This window comes from Saccoglossus kowalevskii, chromosome 18 (assembly GCF_978046115.1).
Source record: "Saccoglossus kowalevskii chromosome 18, keSacKowa6.1, whole genome shotgun sequence".
Taxonomy (NCBI): Eukaryota; Metazoa; Hemichordata; class Enteropneusta; family Harrimaniidae; genus Saccoglossus; species Saccoglossus kowalevskii.
Genome location: NC_140658.1, coordinates 5,749,595 through 5,771,482, shown reverse-complemented (window position 1 = coordinate 5,771,482; position 21,888 = coordinate 5,749,595). Strand labels below are relative to the sequence as shown.

The 21,888-nt window shown below is 33.7% G+C and overlaps 1 protein-coding gene across 7 annotated transcripts in view; it reads right to left on the bottom strand.

Moving 5' to 3' along the window:
* Positions 1–2,175: 2,175 nt before the first annotated feature.
* Positions 2,176–21,888, bottom strand: part of LOC100375029 (uncharacterized) — a 35,918-nt gene continuing 16,205 nt past the window's right edge. For 2 of the 7 annotated variants that reach the window (XM_006817124.2, XM_006817123.3), the window contains exons 2-11: positions 20,856–21,001; positions 18,101–18,208; positions 15,355–15,462; positions 11,798–11,917; positions 10,998–11,105; positions 10,122–10,241; positions 7,909–8,016; positions 7,377–7,496; positions 6,289–6,396; positions 3,640–4,056 (exon numbers count right to left, since the gene is read on the bottom strand). In XM_006817124.2, the coding sequence (XP_006817187.1) occupies positions 4,028–4,056; positions 6,289–6,396; positions 7,377–7,496; positions 7,909–8,016; positions 10,122–10,241; positions 10,998–11,105; positions 11,798–11,917; positions 15,355–15,462; positions 18,101–18,208; positions 20,856–20,958 (1,032 nt within the window). In that variant the 5' untranslated portion in view covers positions 20,959–21,001 and the 3' untranslated portion in view covers positions 3,640–4,027. Of the gene's footprint in view, positions 4,057–4,924; positions 4,955–6,288; positions 6,397–7,376; positions 7,497–7,908; positions 8,017–10,121; positions 10,242–10,997; positions 11,106–11,797; positions 11,918–15,354; positions 15,463–16,583; positions 16,704–18,100; positions 18,209–20,855; positions 21,019–21,284; positions 21,376–21,888 lie in introns of those variants that run through there. The other 5 variants (XM_085493097.1, XM_006817121.2, XM_006817120.2 and 2 more) reach the window with 5 other exon arrangements.

Below are 21,888 nucleotides of genomic sequence, written 5' to 3'. Positions count from 1 at the left end.
TCTTATTGGAAGAACGAAGACAGCGACCGGGTGTGTACACATGAAGTAAATCAAAGAATGTAGTTTGGAGCAAGTCCATTCAGAGCTTTGAATGTCAACAGCATAAGTTTGTAGTCAATCCTATAACGAACAGGTAGCCAATGTAACTTCTGCAGAACTGGAGATATGTGATCATATTTTCTAGTGCGGGTGATGATTCTTGCAGCAGTATTTTGAGCATGTTGAAGAAGATTGATGCCATTGTTCGGCAGTCCAAATAATAATGAATTCCCATAATCAAGCTTAGCAGATAGAGCAGCATGAATTAAAGTCTGGCAGGTGTCATTACTGAGATATTTCCTAATGCGACCGATGCGACGAAGATGGTTGTAGATGGATCTGCAAGTAATCTTGATGTGATGTTGAACATACGAGTATTGTCAAAAGTAACTCCCATGTTACGAGCAGATGTGACTGGTGCAAGTGAACTGGTACAAATGGTGATTTTGTCAATTGGATCAAGCAACTTGGTAAAATTAGAGCGAATGAGCAGTACTTCAGTCTTAGAGTCGTTGAGTTGGAGCTTGTTTTGCGTCATCCAGTGTTTAATATCAAGTGCGCAAGCCTCAATTTAGGCTACAGCCTTGAGAGCGAGATAGAGCTGGTTGTCATCAGAATACTGGTGAAAGTCTAAGTTGTGTTGACGAATGAGTTTACCAAAGGGAGAAATATAGATGTTGAACAGAATAGGGTCAAGTACAGAGCCTTGTGGTACCCTAAAGTGAAGCTGAGATGGCTCACTAGTAACACTTGAAACTGAAACTGATTGACATCGATGTTGAAGATAAGATTCAAACCACTGGAGAGCCATATCAGTAGTACCAAGATTGTTATCTCTGAACATTCCTCGAACAGTAGCTTTGTAACTCGCATTGTACTGGACTTCCTAACTATATAAATTAACAGTAAAAGGAATTTTTATAAAAGCTTGAGTCTGTCTCCAGATATATTGTACATTTTCTTTCAGATTGATGTCAGCACACACAAGTGATTGCCACCAGATTTTTGTATCAATCTGAGTCACTAATCCGGTGCTAATCCAGTGCATGCAGACAATCTAAGAGAAAATACTGTGGGATTATATATTTGTGTTGACAGTGGAACTGTTGTTGAAATAATACTGAATACATGTACAAGTATATTCATGTGCCTCTTATGCTAATTTATTTGCACTATAGTGTTCTATTTCACGTGAACACCTGTGTTATATGATTCATTTCCTCAAATTTTGTAGGATTTTTTTTTGGAGGGACTGAATAATAATTTAAACTAGAACAAACAGTCACCACCCAGTAGACCACAAGGTTTATCAGCGCGCATGGGCGGCCAGACACTAAAAGGAATTTTCATTGCCTATATAAAACAGGATACTACTTTAGTGAACCGGCCACATGTATTTCTATAGGAATGGCGGTGACAGGGTTGTCAATAAGGATTTAATCTCCAAAACCATTATATCGATAAAACATAATTACGCAACATCCATGATTTTTCTTGTAAGAAATTATTTTTGTCTCGTCCAGAAATATCACACATATACATACTTTTTCCCCCCATTTCACTGTGAGAACTACTTGAATCTTGGATTACTAACTCAACACTAACTGCTAAAATACACACATGGGCTTGCCAAAATGAACCATTGTTACCACAATTTGTATAGTCATCTGACTGTATGCAACCCTGGAAACGTTCAGTGTGTACAGTATTGCGGTGATATGGGTTTTTCATCTGTCCTGTCACAAGGCATGGATGACATATACAGCAAGGATTGATAAATAAAGGTATGCAACTTTCATAAGCAAACTTTCTTAATTTTTGAGTAAGATCCCATTTCTGACACATCAAACAAACTTAACAAATGATAGTTCAGTATAGTCTTCAATGTAAGGGGTGCAAAGCATTAGACGCTTGGTGGATAAACACTGCCAAAAGCTGTCCGCAATGAACACAAATTATTTTTATCGACTTGTACTTTGAATTAGGAATTTTAGGTTTCTCAGTGATCATATTGAGAGACTTAAATTCCTCAATCTGTCTATGATCTTCTTAGGATATAATATGAACCCTTAAGTAAGAAATCCTTGATATACCGATATGTAAAAGAGAATATCACAACTCTAAGACAACAAAAGATTTTTGAGTTGATTCTTTATTGTCAAAGCTCTAGGACAACTGGTCTTCATAAAATAACAGCCACAGTGCATGTCATTGGTGGAATTTCCCTGCGCACGTCTGTGCATAAAATACATTGTGGTGCACAATACTGCTACTGTGAGATGTCTATGAATTCTACATGTTAATAAACTGCCGATTCAATGCTTCAAACAACTCTTACAACTCAAAATATATTCAAAAAAAAATATGATAGCATCGTCTTGAATATCTAAAGAAACTTTGGATGTAAGCCCACATTACTAGAAATTACCAGTACTTTTGAAAAAAATCACTATGGAAAGATGTATCCAACCAAATCCCAGCAATGGAAGAATTGCGGGTATATCAACATATTAAATATTTTGCATATAATTATCTTAGATATGATTTGACACATCATATATAATGCAAATGCTTGTCATAATTACAGTTAAGATAACACTTGATAACCTAGACTATGATGTTGTTTCCAAGCAGTTTGTCAAAGTCTGCAATGCAGCTGGGTTTCACCATATAGGTAAACAACAAGGTTACTGATAAAAACTTTGCAGGTTTGTAAATATATATTGAATCCAAATTAATGGTATTTCAAAATGAAACAATGTAACGACTGATAATCCAATTAATAACAGCAAATCAAAATTGTTTTTGATAAGCCTACAACGGATATCACGAATAAAGAACACTTCTTATTAAAGTACCCCTAAGTGAGCATTAAAAAAAAAGACTTCATGCTTGTCTCGTTCAGTGAGGAGGGGGAACTAATATTGAATAATTCTTCAGCAAAGATGTAATAAAAACTGTAAATGGTGCAAAGAATACAAGATTCAAAAATATGCTGTCTGTTTACAGAGGTGAGTTGTTATAAAAAGAACTCTTCAAAATTCCAGAGTAAATGTGCATAATACTAAGAGTAAACTATTTGGTAATTAATACTATTTTGCCACAAAGCACTGGAAGAACTAATTTTGGCAGGTTGGAAATTCAACATGAAGATATTGCATTTACTTCTAACATGGAAATACTGGATCTAAACGGGCCATCTGCATGCACTCAAATTTTTGGTAAACAATTTATTTTACTATTTTCACTCCTACAAATTTTCATGTTTTTCACTGATGAAAATTTGTGGGTGTGAAATTAACATGATTTACATCATTTTGAATGGACACATATTAAACATTGCCTTGTAAAACAACTACCATATACTGAGGTGCAGACTATAACTAGGTGAGCATCTCACTCATCTAAGCTTCAGTCATCGCATAAGAAAGGATAATATTTTAAGCAGAGTCAGGATTACTGCTTTAGTGGGTGGATTATTATGGCGCATTGTTGAAAAGATGCTCTTTTGTTTTTCCAGTACACATGATTCTTGAATGAAAAAAAAAAAATCAAGCTGAATTTAAAACATTATTTTGAAAATGTAAACAAAAAAAATCATTCTGTAAACCACCAAAAATTTTAATATCAAAATAATTTCAAATAAAAATGAAGGACACTTAACGAATTCTAGATTTACAGATAACTGAACATTTTACGTCGTTAATCTATCAAGACAGTGTCCGTGTACTAAGGTAGAGGAATGGAAAAGTACACGATTGTCAATCGTACATTCAAATTTTACAATGCCTCATACACATGTTGTATACATCACATAACAAACGCGTTACTGCGCAACAACGGTCACTCTATTAAATGATTGGATGGTTCACAGGTCAGCGTACATACACTACGTAAATGTCAAATATAAATGTGATAATGTGATTCTTCTAGGATAATTTTCGTAATGATTGTTATAAACTGTTGATCATTACTAGATTTCTCCAACTTATGCTTTGCCCTTCTCTTGCTTTATTGCTGAAAATAAAGTAATAAAAAGAATTAGTTTAAAATATGTAATAATTAACAAATATCATCTGCTAACTGCACAACACCAAACAACTAATATTTTATTTAATATATGACTTTAGCAAATCTCATTTCAAGATTTAGTCACATGACTGACTACATAAGCCAGTCTAATTCAGTCAGCCAATCACATTTAAAGATGTTGGTCACATGACTGACTACATTAGCCAATCAGAATGTTTAAATGCAATGCCAATGGTGTTGATTAGGATTCAAAGGGAAAATGTTTGTAAATTTTGAAAAGTGATTCATTTCTGGTTCTGAGATGGTTATATTTTTCAGTTTTTTTAGCACAAACCAGAAAAAATTTCTGAGTGGCACATTTTGACCAGAAATAAATCATTTATGGCTTAAAATGAAAAAAACAAAGTGAGTGAATAGCACAAGACGAAGAAGTTTTTTTTAATGGTGATATTACAGAAATAGTCTGCTGAAGGCATCGATGTGGGGTAAATATTTAAAAAAAATCAGTGTTTACAAGATTTATTGCAAGCTTCCACAAGAAAAAAACTACTACAGCGTGCTTTTAACAAACTAGGAACTTAGCAGCCACTTTGAATTTTATCTAATCAAAATTATTGATCTATGGACAATTTGCATATTATAGGGTAATTGTGAATCATCATGGCCGCCAGGAAAAGCACAGTAATGAATAGGAACTAATAATGTTAAAAATATATCATTAATAGTAGGGTAAAAAAAATTTTTTATTGCTGAGTTGACAAAGGAAAAAGCAGTGAACTCGGAATTAGATTTCAGTGAGACAAAAAAAAAATAGTTTTAGGGTTAAACTGCAATTGTTGAAATCTTTACTCACTGTTCAATCACTGTCAAGTGAAGGCTTAGACTGAAAATAAATGTTGAAATATACATCATATTTAAAGCAAATTTTATTCATGTTTAACATTATTACTCCCCAAAGTCCTGTATTTCATGACCTTCTAAAGGTCAAACATCCTGGTACTTAACCATGACAAGACGTAATTACACCCACAAAAGGATTTGTTAACAGAATTATTCCTGCCCAAATTTTGGTGAAAATTTGTTGTGATATTTTTCAAATTTCAATACTGTGGAATACTTTATTTTCACTGGAATTAATTTTCGCTGAAAAGGCTTTTTGGGCGTTTTGTGTGGAATTTATTTTCATTGAATTTTGATGAGTTTAATGTGAAATATAGGAAAAAAAGTATATTCACTGGATTTTATTTTCACGGAAACATCCCTTCAGCGAAAATAGCGAAAATAAATTCCAAGCGAAAATAAAGTATTCTACAGTATGTTGAAATTTCTTATTGAATTTGGTTTTTCACATTTTTTAACATTTTTTTTGGAGGAACATGGCGACCAGGTTTTTTTAACGCAACAAAGTAAATAAAAAAATTTTACTGTAAACCAATCAACTTTATTGTTGGCATATTTTACATATATAGAACAATTTAAAAAAAATACATGGATGTTTAGTTTTTAAAATCTGCTTTGTAACCGAAAACCATACTTCACAATGGGATATGTCCTGAAGCAAAAATAATTGCAGATTACTGGATTTGGCAAGATACAATACAAGATGAGGAGGCGTAAACATGCAGACAACAGTGTCTGGCCTAGGGCAATATCTGACATTCAATGATATCCCCACGGAATGTACACATGCTGTAGTATTAAATTTCTAGAATTAGGAATACAAGTTTGTCAATCTCTCTTTGAATTATAGAGGAAATACTGGTAATATCTTCTTACAACAAAATTATACATCACTTAAGTTACCGTCTGAATTGGAATACATTTACAATTGTGGACGCATAAAGAGAAGAAATAAAATCAAAGAAATTTCTTTTTAACAAAAAAAATAACAGAAATCAATAACTACCATGAGTGTTATTACTGAGTTTGAATTAAATCGGCTCAGGCATGACTGAATAAACAAACAAAACTTTTCAAACGTTGATTGATGAGTATAAAAATGGTCAACATAAAAAAGAAAACGAATCGGTCCAGGCATGTCCAAGAAATAACATCGGATGCACAGATGGATGGAACTTAAAACTTTCTGACTAAGTCTAATGGGAAGTAAAACAAAATAAAAAAACCCATAAAAATTGTAATACTCCTTATGCAAAAATGAGAACAAAATGTTTACATGCAACCCCACCCCCTCCAATAAAAATATTTCAGACTTACCATCAGCGGTAGGCAATGGGTTCTTTTCTTCTGTTTCAACATGTTTTAGTTTGGAATGATCAAATGACTTGACCTCTGCTCTCGAATCTACTGCTTCCTCCTTGATTGCTGAAACCGAACAGAATTATTGATTGTTCACAAGACGGAAATCAATAACCATATCATATTTTCAATCACTAAACTACTTCAAATACTGTTTTTACAATTTTGGCTGTAATTTTTTTCTAATTTAAACAAATGGTTTTAAATTACCCGGTACGACACTTTATGGACAAATATGAGTTTATAGGGAAAATTTGGTAAAATGCATTAACATGAGTGGGTGTCAAGTCTGGTGATACTGTTTTATTTATATCAGGGTTCCTACAGCTACAGCATATGACATTTAGGACTTTTCAAGGCTATATTTTTTGAAATTCAAGACAGAAATTAGATGTATTAAATGACTCTTCCAAATTTGAAATATATGGTCAGAAATTAAACAAGATATGCTATTCATGCATTTTTTGTATCCAAACTGAATTCATTTGTCCAGGCTCATGTACAGAGATATAGTAGTATGTTAAAAAAGCATGATTGCAAGCAGTCAACCATCTTTGACCTGATTGTAAAACTAATTGTCATGGACATGTATCCTATTAAACATGTATAATTAGTAGAGAATAATGCATATATATATTTGAACAAAAACTGACAAAGCTGTCACAGGATACCGCATTTTCAAAAAACAAAATTGCTGCCAGTCGACAACATTTGATCCGATCGCAAAATGACTCATCAGACATGTCTCCTAACATGTATAATGTACATGTATGTACCAAAAACTGACAAAGCATGCATAAGATACCACTTTTTTAAAAACAAAATGGCTGCCAGACAGCCATCTTGGATTGAATCATTAAACTACTGCATGTGCATACGTTCCTGATAAAGTACTAGTCACATGCAAAGAATGAACAGACTTGGTCCACAGAGTTCTGAAATAGGACTCCAAACGGACGAGACCGAATTATAAGTCCCTGTTTCGAACTTCTATTAAGACATTTGAAGACTTGTTACTGTTATGATGGCAACCATCATGTACTCACTTTCTTTGGTTGGTAAGATGTTCTTTTCCTGTGTTTCCACATGCTTCAGTTTAGAAGCATCAAATTTGGAGACTTCACTGATGTCTGGTTTGTCATCTGGCTGTAGTTCAGCTCTCATATCTGCAAAATGAAAATTTAATTTCAAGAATTGTCTATGAGCATAAAGGCTCCTTAACATGGCCCGTATTCATCTGATTGTTCCATGAATGACCATTTATTCATGAAATCGTTGTAAGGAAATTACACAAATTAATCATCTCGGAGTGTAGAATAGTGGAAGTTTATGAATAACATCATCAAGGATTGTGTAAAAAGTAAATAAATAGTAGAAAACTGATGTGATGATCAAATATTTTTCCTGTACAACAAATCACTAAAAAGCAGCAGCATAATGTATTGAGAAGTCTGTTCATTTGATTTGATTTTTGTACTGAAATAAATCTGTGGTTACACCATCAACAACTCTTCCCTTTCAGAATTTGTTGCACCATGTTGGATAATTTGGACATTCATGTGTTTGTATCAATCTCACCTTGAGGAGTCGGTAATACATTTTTTTCTTCTGTTTCTACATGTTTCAGTTTGCTCTGATCAAAACTTTTGACTTCAGCACGGGAATCGATTGCCTCATCCTTGATATCTAGTGAAATTAATATTGTAATATGAATCATAAGATTAACATAAAGAGAAAGTTTATTCAGTATACCTCCACTAATGGCTTGGAGTTACTACACTAATGGCTTTGAGTAACTATAATAAGGGATTGGAGTTACTACACTAATGGCTTGGAGTTACTACACTAATGGCTTTGAGTAACTATAATAAGGGATTGGAGTTACTACACTAATGGCTTTGAGTAACTAGAATAATGGCTTGGAGTTACTACACTAATGGCTTTGAGTAACTAGAATAATGGCTTGGAGTTACTACACTAATGGCTTTGAGTAACTACACTAATGGCTTGGAGTTACTACACTAATGGCTTTGAGTTACTACACTAATGGCTTGGAGTTACTACACTAATGGCTTTGAGTAACTATAATAATGGCTTGGAGTTACTACACTAATGGCTTGGAGTTACTACACTAATGGCTTGGAGTTACTACACTAATGGCTTTGAGTAACTATAATAATGGCTTGGAGTTACTACACCAATGGCTTGGAGTTACTACACTAATGGCTTTGAGTAACTAGAATTATGGCTTAGAGTTACTACACTAATGGCTTTGAGTAACTAGAATTATGGCTTAGAGTTACTACACTAATGGCTTTGAGTAACTAGAATTATGGCTTAGAGTTACTACACTAATGGCTTTGAGTAACTAGAATAATGGCTTTGAGTAACTAGAATTATGGCTTAGAGTTACTACACTAATGGCTTTGAGTAACTAGAATTATGGCTTAGAGTTACTACACTAATGGCTTTGAGTAACTAGAATAATGGCTTTGAGTAACTATAATAATGGATTGGAGTTACTACACTAATGGCTTGGAGTTACTACACTAATGGCTTTGAGTAACTAGAATTATGGCTTAGAGTTACTACACTAATGGCTTTGAGTAACTAGAATTATGGCTTAGAGTTACTACACTAATGGCTTTGAGTAACTAGAATTATGGCTTAGAGTTACTACACTAATGGCTTTGAGTAACTAGAATAATGGCTTTGAGTAACTAGAATTATGGCTTAGAGTTACTACACTAATGGCTTTGAGTAACTAGAATTATGGCTTAGAGTTACTACACTAATGGCTTTGAGTAACTAGAATAATGGCTTTGAGTAACTATAATAATGGATTGGAGTTACTACACCAATGGCTTTGAGTAACTAGAATAATGGCTTGGAGTTACTACACTAATGGCTTGGATTTACTACTATCTTATTGGCTAACACTCACTGATGGATGTTTTTCAAATAATTTAATATAATGTAGTAGTAACAGTGAGCTTGTGTCTGGTGATAGAATTTATTCTGGTGTATTTGCTTTTTTGACATGGGTACAGTTAAAATAAGCCATGCATAGCACAGTCCCTGTTAGTTATCAAATTTAAGATATATAGTTTAGTTTATAGTAATATAGCTAGAACATAAACATGTCAGGAATATGATTATGATGATTGTTTAACATTAAAATGATTGACATTTGTATCTGATCGTCAAATGAGTATTGAGAGATATTGCTCTGTAGCAGCATTAATTAAAACAAAATCAGCCATTTTGAATACATGTATAATGAATATAAATTTTGAACATCATCAGTCAAAGCATGTCAGAGATATGGCACTAGAGCTGCATTCATTAATACAAAATGGCCACCAGTTGGCCATTTTCAATCTTATCTAAAAAACAAAATGATGTGCATCAAGGTCCTACAATGTCTAACGTATATACCAATTTTGAACAAAATCCATCTGTAAACAGCTGCAAAATGCTTGATTTTGATGATTTTTAGCACAAAAATGGCCGCCATCCGGCCATCTTGAATCGGATCGTAAAACAAATTGACGTGCATATGTATAATATCATGTATGATATATGCGTGAAGTTTGATTGTGATTGGTCCAGGCATTTTCTAAGATACAGGTCCGGACGCACGCATGCATGCACGCCTGACACACGGAAGCACGGAGGTCAAAAATAAGTCTCCATTTCGGACTAATAAATGATGATGATGAAATAAATGCCATTATAATAGAGCAAATACGTTCTAAGCATTGTAACTATGGTAACCATCATGTACTCACTTTCTTTGGTTGGTAAGATGTTCTTTTCCTGTGTTTCCACATGCTTCAGTTTAGAAGCATCAAATTTGGAGACTTCACTGATGTCTGGTTTGTCATCTGGCTGTAGTTCAGCTCTCATATCTGCAAAATGAATATTTTATTTCAAAAGTTGTCCATGGGCACAAGGGCTCATTTACATGACACGTAATCATATTGTTGACCAAGGACTTTAATTATTCAATTATTAATAATATAATTATTTATTTCTGGTAAATTATAGGTGTAGAGATGATAGTAGAAATATGACAAATAAATAAGATTTTGCTGGGGCATATTGAAAAATTTGGCCTTTAATGTGTACTTTGCCACTACTTTGCCGTACTTTGCCACTACTTTGCAGTACTTTGCCACTACTTTGCAGTACTTTGCTGTACTTTGCAGTACTCTGCCACTACTTTGCAGTACTTTGCAGTACTTTGCTGTACTTTGCTGCTACTTTGCCACTACTTTGCCGTACTTTGCCACTACTTTGCAGTACTCTGCCACTACTTTGCCGTACTTTGCCACTACTTTTCAGTACTTTACCACTACTTTGCCACTACTTTGCTGTACTTTGCCACTACTTTGCCACTACTTTGCCGTACTTTGCCGTACTTTGCCACTACTGTGTTAGCCTTTAATGTGTTAGCCTAGAATCAGTTTGGCAACTCGCTATACAGGACTCGCCTACTGGTAATACTGATTGGTTGAATGACTGACTATTGCCCTTTGTTTTTCTTAAGACTATGGGGAGTTCCCATTATGTGACATCTGTATGCATATAATGTAGTATTGATGTTAGTGGAGTGGATAACAATGAATGAAACTCGGCTACCAATGTGTTTGTATCAATCTCACCTTGAGGAGTCGGTAAAAGATTTTTTTCTTCTGTTTCTACATGTTTCAGTTTGCTCTGATCAAAGCTTTTGACTTCAGCACGAGAATCGATTGCTTCAGCCTTGATATCTAGTGAAATAAGTATTGTAATATAAATCATATGAACAAGGAGAGGAAGATTTTGTGATGTACTTTTATTAGACAAAGTCTGAAAACTCAGACTTATGTGCATGCGTGCATGTGTTTGTCCAGCCACATCTCACACATGCTTGGGCCGATCAACTTGAAATTTCACATATACATAAAACATATCAGACATAAGCACATGCATTTGTTACATGAATGATTCAAGATGCCTGAATGGCAACCATTCTAATGCCAAAAATGCATCAAAATTGCACATTTTCACAATTCCAGAACCAAATCTTGCTGTGCATAGACATATTCTGTCAAAAGTGGTATATGTATATGTTGAACATAATAGGACTTAGATGCACCTCATTTTAATTTTCAGATTGGGCTCAAAATGGCTGATTGACCATTTTGTTTTAAAAAATGCAGTTTCAGATTCATATATATCTGACATACCTGGACCAATCAAGTCAAACTTCACACATACATCAGACATCATATCAAACAAACACACATACATACATTTTTGTCACCATCATCCAAATTGTCAGTCATCTTGTTTGAACGAATGCAATCCCATGGAGCAATATTTCATACATGCCTGGACCAATCAAGTTTAAACTTCACACACACACATCTATAATACATTGACAATGACTTATGTGTAACCTCAATGTATTTTAACTTACCATCATTTGAAGGCAAGACATTTTTCTCCTGCGTTTCCACATGTTTCAGGTTTTCAGCATTGAATTTTTTTACTTCGCTGATATCTGGTTTGTCATCAGGCTGCATTTCAGCTCGAATTGCTACAAAAAAATAAGGTATCAAAATAAAATTAATGGCACATGCATGCTCATTAATTTTGGAAAATAAATCTACAAAACACATTTATATTTATGAAATGAAATCAAACTTTGTCAAATCTTCGCAACACTTTATATCACATCAGTATGAAGCAAATTGTTTGTAAATGAAAAAAGTTGACGCAGACAACAAGAACAGGACAGACATTGTACCTTTTTCTCTTAAGGATGTAGTAGACTTTCGTGGTGATTTTTTTCTTCATTTTTTTTTCTTTTATTAAATGGTGACTTATATCTATAGGCAGCCATATGACCTTGTTTTTTTTATTAAATCACGTTTTTATTTCAAGAAAAAACGGCTTTTTAAAAAATAAAAAAATAATTTACAATTAACGGAAATCCCGCGGAATGTGCACTTCGGCTAAGCCCCTCGAGCCAAAACAATAACATTTGTAATTAGCTTAATCCCGCAAATAAACATCGCGTGTACGCGTCCGGTCAAATTCAAATGACCGGATACACTCACTCGTTGTTGATAGTTCATCGCATCGCTTTTCTCTACTATTTATTATTGTTCATTTATTTTGTTTTGACCAAGTTTATTTTGAAAAATGGCACAGGGAAAAAATTGGAAAAAGAGTGTTCCAAAGACAGGCGAAACCTGCAAGTTTCTGAATAGCAGAAACCGTATTTTTTACTACGAAACACAGTCTCTCTACGAAACAAAGTCGGACGAGTCGACAACAGACAAGTCGAGTGAAAACCAAAGTGGCATCTGCTCTACCGCACTGGAGACTGAAGACACCACCGTAACTACCTCGAATGCTGACGATGAGGACACCACTAAACTGTCACTGGAGGCTGACGACACAACATCAACATACAGGATGAGCATGATGTCGAAACGAAAAATATCGCCAGCGAAGTCTGCAGTATCTGGTAACGCTTGCGGTGAAGCGAATAACACGAGGCTCGCCGGCCTGGATATATTGATTTCGAATCTGGCTGACCACTGTAAATGTTCTCGGTGTAAAAAGGGAAAAATAAATATCAATGAAGAATCTCGTTATGGCTGGGAATCTCACTTTAGTTTCCGGCGCACATGCGGCCTTTCGAACATAGCACATGCACGCGGATTGGCTAAGAATACGAGGTAGTCAAAAATCGACTAATCAGGTCCATTGTGTCATGTGGGACGGCAGACCGACTTTCAAATTTTAGTGACGCATCGGTGGTTCGTAGACATAGCAGTTACACGTACATTCTTAGCACTTTGAAATGAAAACTGTTTTGTGCTGGTAATAATTTTATAACAATCGTACTGCAAGTCGACAAAACTAAACTAAACGAAACTCCGATTGTAAGGAGTTATAGAGCAAAAACGACGACCTGTAATTCACGGCAGTACTGTCGGCAAGCTTGACTGACTTGCTTCCAAGCGGATTCAGTCAGCAAATAGTAGGCTCTTTTTTTACTTCAAGTACGATTTTTAATTGATATTCAACAACAAAAGTGTCATCGCCGATACTTAGTAAAAATAAAAAGCGTAGCTTTTTCGAGTACTCGCATCTCATTATGTAGTTCTGCTCTGATGACACTTTCGCTCGGTTCAGGTGCCGTGGCTTACGAGAAAGTTGCAAGAAAGGGAGCGTAGACACGACAATGTTCAAGTTTAACGGTCACATATCACGTTTTGTACATAAACAATTGCCAAGTTTGTTGTGATATGGGATAACACTCGAAACTAAGCTTGTCAAGCAAATAAATTTAAATTGATAACTGGATTACACTGTTTATTCAAGGGCGGCCATACTTCGTTTTCAGGTTGCTTTTTTCAAATTATCGATTTTTTCATACTTTATCGGCCCTGTACCAAACGGGTTGTTTTGATTTTTATAAAACCAACACAGTAGCTATCCTAAACATCAAAAATTAACTGAACACGATGCGCTGAACAGAAAATATCCTCTCGACTGTGCTACTTTTGGTTTTTGAGTCTTTTCAGCCACTTGAAACGTAACGTGTCTAAAACCACAAAAATCACGATTACGCGAACAGTTCTTTCCCGATTTCATTGATTTTTTCAGAGATTGAACTCAAGATCAATTGAAAACAAAATGTAAAATATTTTTCAAGTATCAGTAATATTTCATTACTAATTGACCTGTGAAAAGAGAGCACTCTAATTTATTACAGAATTCTTCTCCACCACTTTGTAAAAGAACCAAACAATTCAGAAACTATCGCTTTTACATTATTGTTAAGAACATTGTAGTCTTCCTTTTCTCATAAAAATATGTTGGCTAACTGTTTTCGTTTTCTAGTAGCAGTAATAATAGCAGAACAATCGATTTTGTTTATTTAGCAGTCACGTGACGTAATTAATGTTGACATTAGTGTTATCATAATTTTTGGATAGAGTGTTGCAAGGGCTACAATAACATGTAAAAATTGTTAGTCATTAATCATTATTATTATTTTTATCAAGCTTTTTCTGTTTTGCCCAACGAAAGTCTACTACATCCTTAATCAAACAGGATATCAATCAGTCAAGGTAATAAATTGTTTCACAATATGTCAGGATTATTTATGACACTATTAAAGTGTTAATTGCTGCAGCAGCAAAAATCCATTTTACTTCAGACTAACGTGAGTGGCTCTCTTAAATCACATCAAAGTTTGGATGTAGTCAGTAAATTAATATCAGTTCTACTGAGTAACCCTCAATATATCACGTACCATAAATCCAAATACAACAAAATTGTTATTCAAAATAAATGCCATTTTTAAAATTAACAATTAAAAATAACATAAAAAAAACAAATTTTTCATAAAAGCAAGTTTGACAATTTTTTTTTTCTGAAGCCAAACAAAATTATTTGATTTTTGTCAGCACGATTAGTCAGTTTAAATAAGACAGGACACTTTTCTGCCAAGATAATGTAAAAATACACAAAAAAAATACATAAAAATGATTTCAAGACTTTCATGGGAAACAGACTAGACGAGCTCTGCATGAGATAATTTCTGTTTCCCAGCCATAGATTAATATTATTATTATTTATTAGTCATTATTTATTGTTGTATTATTATTCTTTTATGAAATCTATGGCAAATAAACATTATTATAAAAGCTCAAACCTACAATTAACAAATAGTTCCATAAGTTGTGATTTTTTCACACGTCACAAATAAACTATTTTTCTTTAAATTCATTCAGAAATGTTGATTATATGAAAATGAAAATTATAGAAAAATTGGAAAATTTTGCATCAAAATTCAAAGGGTAGAATTGTCTCAGTTGTCATACCACGTAGTCTTCAATATTGGTCCCACGAAGCGTGTACAATACATATGAAATACATAGTTTCCAAAAAATAACTGACGCTTTAAGAAACAATGGACATATTGTGCAACAAAACATTCAATATTTGACTTACTCTGTGGAGTTGGCAATGGGTTCTTCTCTTCTGTTTGAACATGTTTCAATTTGGTTTTATCAAAAATTTTAACCTCGGCTCGGCTATCAGTGGCTTCTTCCTTGATCACTGTGAATCAGATAAGAAACAAGTTCATATGCACAGACACAATGACAGCGCTACAATGTCACAAGAGTCAAACATCCAAGAGGCAGATAAAAACAGAACATTTTGTAGCAATGAATATTTCATTGATTTGCACAATTTTATGAGGAAATTATTTTGCAATTTTTGACAACATTGGAGTGTCTCATATTTTATGCAACACTTTATATCCAAATCCCTTTAATCTGGGCCAGAAGTCCAAATCCCTTTAATCTGGGCCAGAAGTCCCAATCCCTTTAATCTGGGCCAGGACTCCCAATCCCTTTAATCTGGGCCAGAAGTCCAAATCCCTTTAATCTGGGCCAGAAGTCCAAATCCCTTTAATCTGGGCCAGAAGTCCCAATCCCTTTAATCTGGGCCAGAAGTCCAAATACCTTTAATCTGGGCCAGAAGTCCCAATCCCTTTAATCTGGGCCAGAAGTCCAAATACCTTTAATCTGGGCCAGAAGTCCCAATCCCTTTAATCTGGGCCAGAAGTCCAAATACCTTTAATCTGAGCCAGAAGTCCAAATCCCTTTAATCTGGCCCAGAAGTCCAGAACAACTGACACCAATACTATAAATCATGTGAATGGTTGGAGGACCAATTAAGTCAGAAAATAGGGATAGAAAAGAATTAGATTGACTTTACAAATATCTTTCCAGACAGAAGCAATAGCATTTTTTTCTTTTCTATTCTATTCTATTCTATTCTATTCTATTCTATTCTATTCTATTCTATTCTATTCTATTCTATTCTATTCTATTCTATACATTTTCTACTTTTCCATTCGATCTGTTCTGTTTTTAAGATCCAAGACATTTGATTTGCATTAAAATGGAGTCCCAAATCAAACTATATCGAAACAATGAAAGCATGTGATTCATTCAAGTACCATTACTACTCTCAAGACATATTAAAGTTGTCCTTTCCTTTCCCTTGTCATTTCCATTTCCCTTTCCACAACATCAACCCATGCCAATGGTCGCATGCCATTCTGTTCCTTATTATAATAATCAACATTGCTTAGAAAACATGCACACACACCACACCATGCAATAACACCAAAATAAAACAGTTTGCTGATTTCCTTGCTGAAAACTCACCATCCTTAGTTGGCAAAACATTCTTTTCCTTGGTTTCAACCTGTTTGAGTTTAGATTTATCAAATGACGCTACCTCACTACGATCTGGTAAAGAATCTGGAATCAATTCTGCCCTAAGATCTGCATAACGGAATTTAATATACAAAACACAACACAAATTACAAACAAACACACTTCAAAGCATGCAATACAAACTATATTAACAATAGATAACAGATCTCAAGTCTCAAAAATGGGCTTGAAGCCGTGGCAAGTTTTCTGTATTTGGAGCCAAAGCAAAATTTGCATGGAGTAAGCATAATGTAAATTTGCATGTAATTTACATAAGCTTAATTTGCGTGGTATTACAATAATGGATAATTTACATGTAATTAGCATAAATTTTGCATATACAAAACATTAGCAAGTACTACGTGTCATTTAAATATATTTGCACCAAAGCATTACAGACCGAAGAAATCATACAAGGGTATAATTTGTGTTTTGTTATTTTCCTTACAATCTAATGAAAGAATTATAGTATTCTATGATTAGCATAATGCATGCCAGTAGTTTAAATATAATTAGCATATACAAACAACTTAGCATAATGTAAATTTGCATGTTATTAGCAAGATTTAATTAGCATAATGCATAGTTTAATTATAATTCGCATATAACAGGAAATAGCATAATGTAAATTTGCTTCAGTTCGCATAATACATAATTTGCATACAATTAGCATATGTAATTTGCATATAATTAGCATAATACATGATTCATCAATATGTATGCTGTTTTACTCATTTCATGTAGAAAAAATTCAAAGTTTATTTAGCTTTGAATGCCATAGTTATTTTTCAACCAAAATCTTGGAACAACATTTTGTCTTTTATTTTTTCAAGTTGCTGATTAATTTTAGATGAAATGGATGAAAAATGAAATAATATTATGCAGACTTAGTGTTTAAAGTAAGTTTCTCTGCCAAAAATGAATGAAAACCTGCATTAAATTTTGAGGTTTGCTAGAATTTGGAAAACAATATCACGTTTTCTCAACATAATTCAAAACATACCATAATCTTCAAGTAATTTGGGGGTCTGATTTTGAATAAAATGCTGAAATTTAACAAGTTTTCTTTTCCTGAACACACATTCACTGGATCTACAATTTTTCGACACAAAAAAAAAATGACAGGTTGAAAAATTGTTTGATCATTTTTAAATTTTGCAAATCACAAGAAATATCTTGTTGAATTATTGATTGGCATTGAATGGATCATTCCATTATTATGAAGGGGTTTAAATTTCATAACTTAAAAACCTCAAAGTGAGGGATACACTGGCATGCATTAGGTCAAACAAAATAAATGATTTGTTTCTGGTCAGTGTACGCATCAGTTCAAAACAAATTTGTTTCTGGTTTAAGAAGTACCATCCCATATTGTTTGGAACATCTCAGAATCAAACACTATTTTTTTCTTTGTACTATGATCAGTAACACACAACACTGATGCAACAATATAATGTACCACATACCCTGCGCTGTTGGTAGAGCATTTTTTTCTTCTGTTTTCACATGTTTCAGTGAATCAGGATTAAATCCCTTGATTTCTGTTCTCGCATCAACTTTCTCCTGATTAATTGCTAAAAAACAAACCATTAAAAATATCATAAACATACATTGGTATCAAACATACACTGTATGTATCAAAGTCATAACAAGTCATAACAAACATATAGTTAATATCAAACATACACTGTGTGTATCAAAGTCATAACAAACATAATGGTTGGTATCAAACATACACTATGTATCAAAGTCATAACAAACATATAGTTAGTATCAAACATACAATGTGTGTATCAAAGTCATAACAAACATAATGGTTGGTATCAAACATACACTGTATGTATCAAAGTCATAACAAATATATAGTTAGTATCAAACATACACTGTGTGTATCAAAGTCATAACAAACATAATGGTTAGTTACCAGACATACACTGTATGTATCAAAGTCATAACAAACATAATGGTTGGTATCAAACATAGACTGTATGTATCAAAGTCATAACAAACATAATGGTTAGTACCAAACATACATTGTATGTATCAAAGTCATAACAAACATAATGGTTGGTATCAAACATACACTGTGTGTATCAAAGTCATAACAAACATAATGGTTGGTATCAAACATACACTGTGTGTATCAAAGTCATAACAAACATAATGGTTAGTATCAAACATACACTGTATGTATCAAAGTCATAACAAACATAATGGTTAGTTACCAAACATACACTGTATGTATCAAAGTCATAACAGACATAATGGTTAGTACCAAACATACACTGTATGTATCAACATCATAACAAACATAATGGTTAGTTACCAAACATACACTGTATGTATCAAAGTCATAACAAACATAATGGTTAGTACCAAACATACACTGTATGTATCAAAGTCATAACAAACACAATGGTTAGTTACCAAACATACACTGTATGTATCAACATCATAACAAACATAATGGTTAGTTACCAAACATACACTGTATGTATCAAAGTCATAACAAACATAATGGTTAGTTACCAAACATACACTGTTTGTATCAACATCATAACAAACATAATGGTTAGTTACCAAACATACACTGTATGTATCAACATCATAACAAACATAATGGTTAGTTACCAAACATACACTGTATGTATCAAAGTCATAACAAACATAATGGTTGGTATCAAACATAGACTGTATGTATCAAAGTCATAACAAACATAATGGTTAGTACCAAACATACACTGTGTGTATCAAAGTCATAACAAACATAATGGTTAGTACCAAACATACACTGTATGTATCAAAGTCATAACAAACATAATGGTTAGTACCAAACATACACTGTGTGTATCAAAGTCATAACAAACATAATGGTTGGTATCAAACATACACTGTGTGTATCAAAGTCATAACAAACATAATGGTTGGTATCAAACATACACTGTGTGTATCAAAGTCATAACAAACATAATGGTTAGTTACCAAACATACACTGTATGTATCAAAGACATAACAAACATAATGGTTAGTACCAAACATACACTGTGTGTATCAAAGTCATAACAAACATAATGGTTAGTTACCAAACATACACTGTATGTATCAAAGTCATAACAAACATAATGGTTGGTATCAAACATAGACTGTATGTATCAAAGTCATAACAAACATAATGGTTAGTTACCAAACATACACTGTATGTATCAAAGACATAACAAACATAATGGTTAGTACCAAACATACACTGTATGTATCAACATCATAACAAACATAATGGTTAGTTACCAAACATACACTGTATGTATCAAAGTCATAACAAACATAATGGTTAGTTACCAAACATACACTGTATGTATCAAAGTCATAACAAACATAATGGTTGGTATCAAACATACACTGTGTGTATCAAAGTCATAACAAACATAATGGTTAGCACCAAACATACACTGTATGTATCAAAGTCATAACAAACATAATGGTTAGTACCAAACATACACTGTATGTATCAAAGTCATAACAAACATAATGGTTAGTTACCAAACATACACTGTATGTATCAACATCATAGCAAACATAATGGTTAGTTACCAAACATACACTGTATGTATCAAAGTCATAACAAACATAATGGTTAGTTACCAAACATCCACTGTATGTATCAACATCATAACAAACATAATGGTTAGTACCAAACATACACTGTATGTATCAAAGTCATAACAAACATAATGGTTGGTATCAAACATACACTGTGTGTATCAAAGTCATAACAAACATAATGGTTGGTATCAAACATACACTGTGTGTATCAAAGTCATAACAAACATAATGGTTAGTTACCAAACACACACTGTATGTATCAACATCATAACAAACATAATGGTTAGTTACCAAACATACACTGTATGTATCAAAGTCATAACAAACATAATGGTTAGTTACCAAACATACACTGTATGTATCAAAGTCATAACAAACATAATGGTTTGTCCAGCTGTAATTTTTCATCTGGCTTAATCCTTTTTTTCAAAAAATATCATTGATTTCATCATCATAAAGTAAATTGTGAGCGGTACAAACTGCTCCTGCATTTTGAAAAAAATCTGTTTTTTGAAATATAGCAATTTATAATGTTGCTCGCCGGTCCTGATTTTTTCAGGAATATAAGCTGACAATTTGGGGTGGGATACCTGGCTATACACATGCTAATAAATAACTTACTGTCCACGGATGGCAAAGGGTTCTTTTCCACAGTATCAACGTGTTTCAATTTGCTGGCATCAAACGACTTTAGCTCGCCAACTTCTGGTTTCACTTCAGTCATACTGTATTACGTAATTGTTATTCAGGAAAATGAAATCGAACTTCTGTAATAATTAAAACAATGAAAAATCAATACATTATTCGTTAATTTACAACAGGACATAAATTATTTTAGAAAATCACATCGTCGAGGAGATGAAATATTATGAGCGAGTTGATAGCGCAGGTGAAACTACTTCAGATAACACTCCGCCATTTTCGGATTGATAGACTTCGTTTAAAAGAAAACAGTTGTGTGAAAAGCAACTGCTGCTCGGAGAGTCAATTGTCTGGGTCGGAACGTTCTACACAAACCATTAATGCGATTGATAACAAGTGAACACATACCCCCAATAAAGAACGCCAGCTTTTCTGACCAACAAAACGAGAAGCTGAACACACCCACAAGATGACGATACTAAAGACTTATTTCCAGTACAGCGCCCTCAAGTACCAGCTGAAGTTTGGAAGAAAACTCGTACCACAGTCCCTCTGAACCGTGCTCTGATAGGGGGACTGTGCTCGTACCCATGGGTCGTTGCGTTTCGTAGTTGCTTGGTCCCCAGGGGGTCTATAAATTATGTTTTGAAATGGGCAGTACCCTTTTCACACTTTCAGGAATCAAATGTGTGTGTATTTTTGCTGTCGTGATTTGTGTGATATGTGACAATGATATGTTTATTTCACTGTGTTTTTAACGAATGTACTCGTATTATATCTGTAATAAGGGGTGGGTTTTTCATGTAGTATGATTAGTCAAGGGGTTTTTCTTGAAAATGTGTTTCAATGGGTGTCTTTTCGAATAATTCGGTCTTTTGTTGGTGCCTCACATACCCGTACATCAGTGATCCCGCGGGGGTACCGCACCAAACAAGGAATGGAACCGGGAACCAACGAAAAATATTATTTTCGTTGTCGATATGTTTTTAATTAAATTTGTTTACTAGTAAAA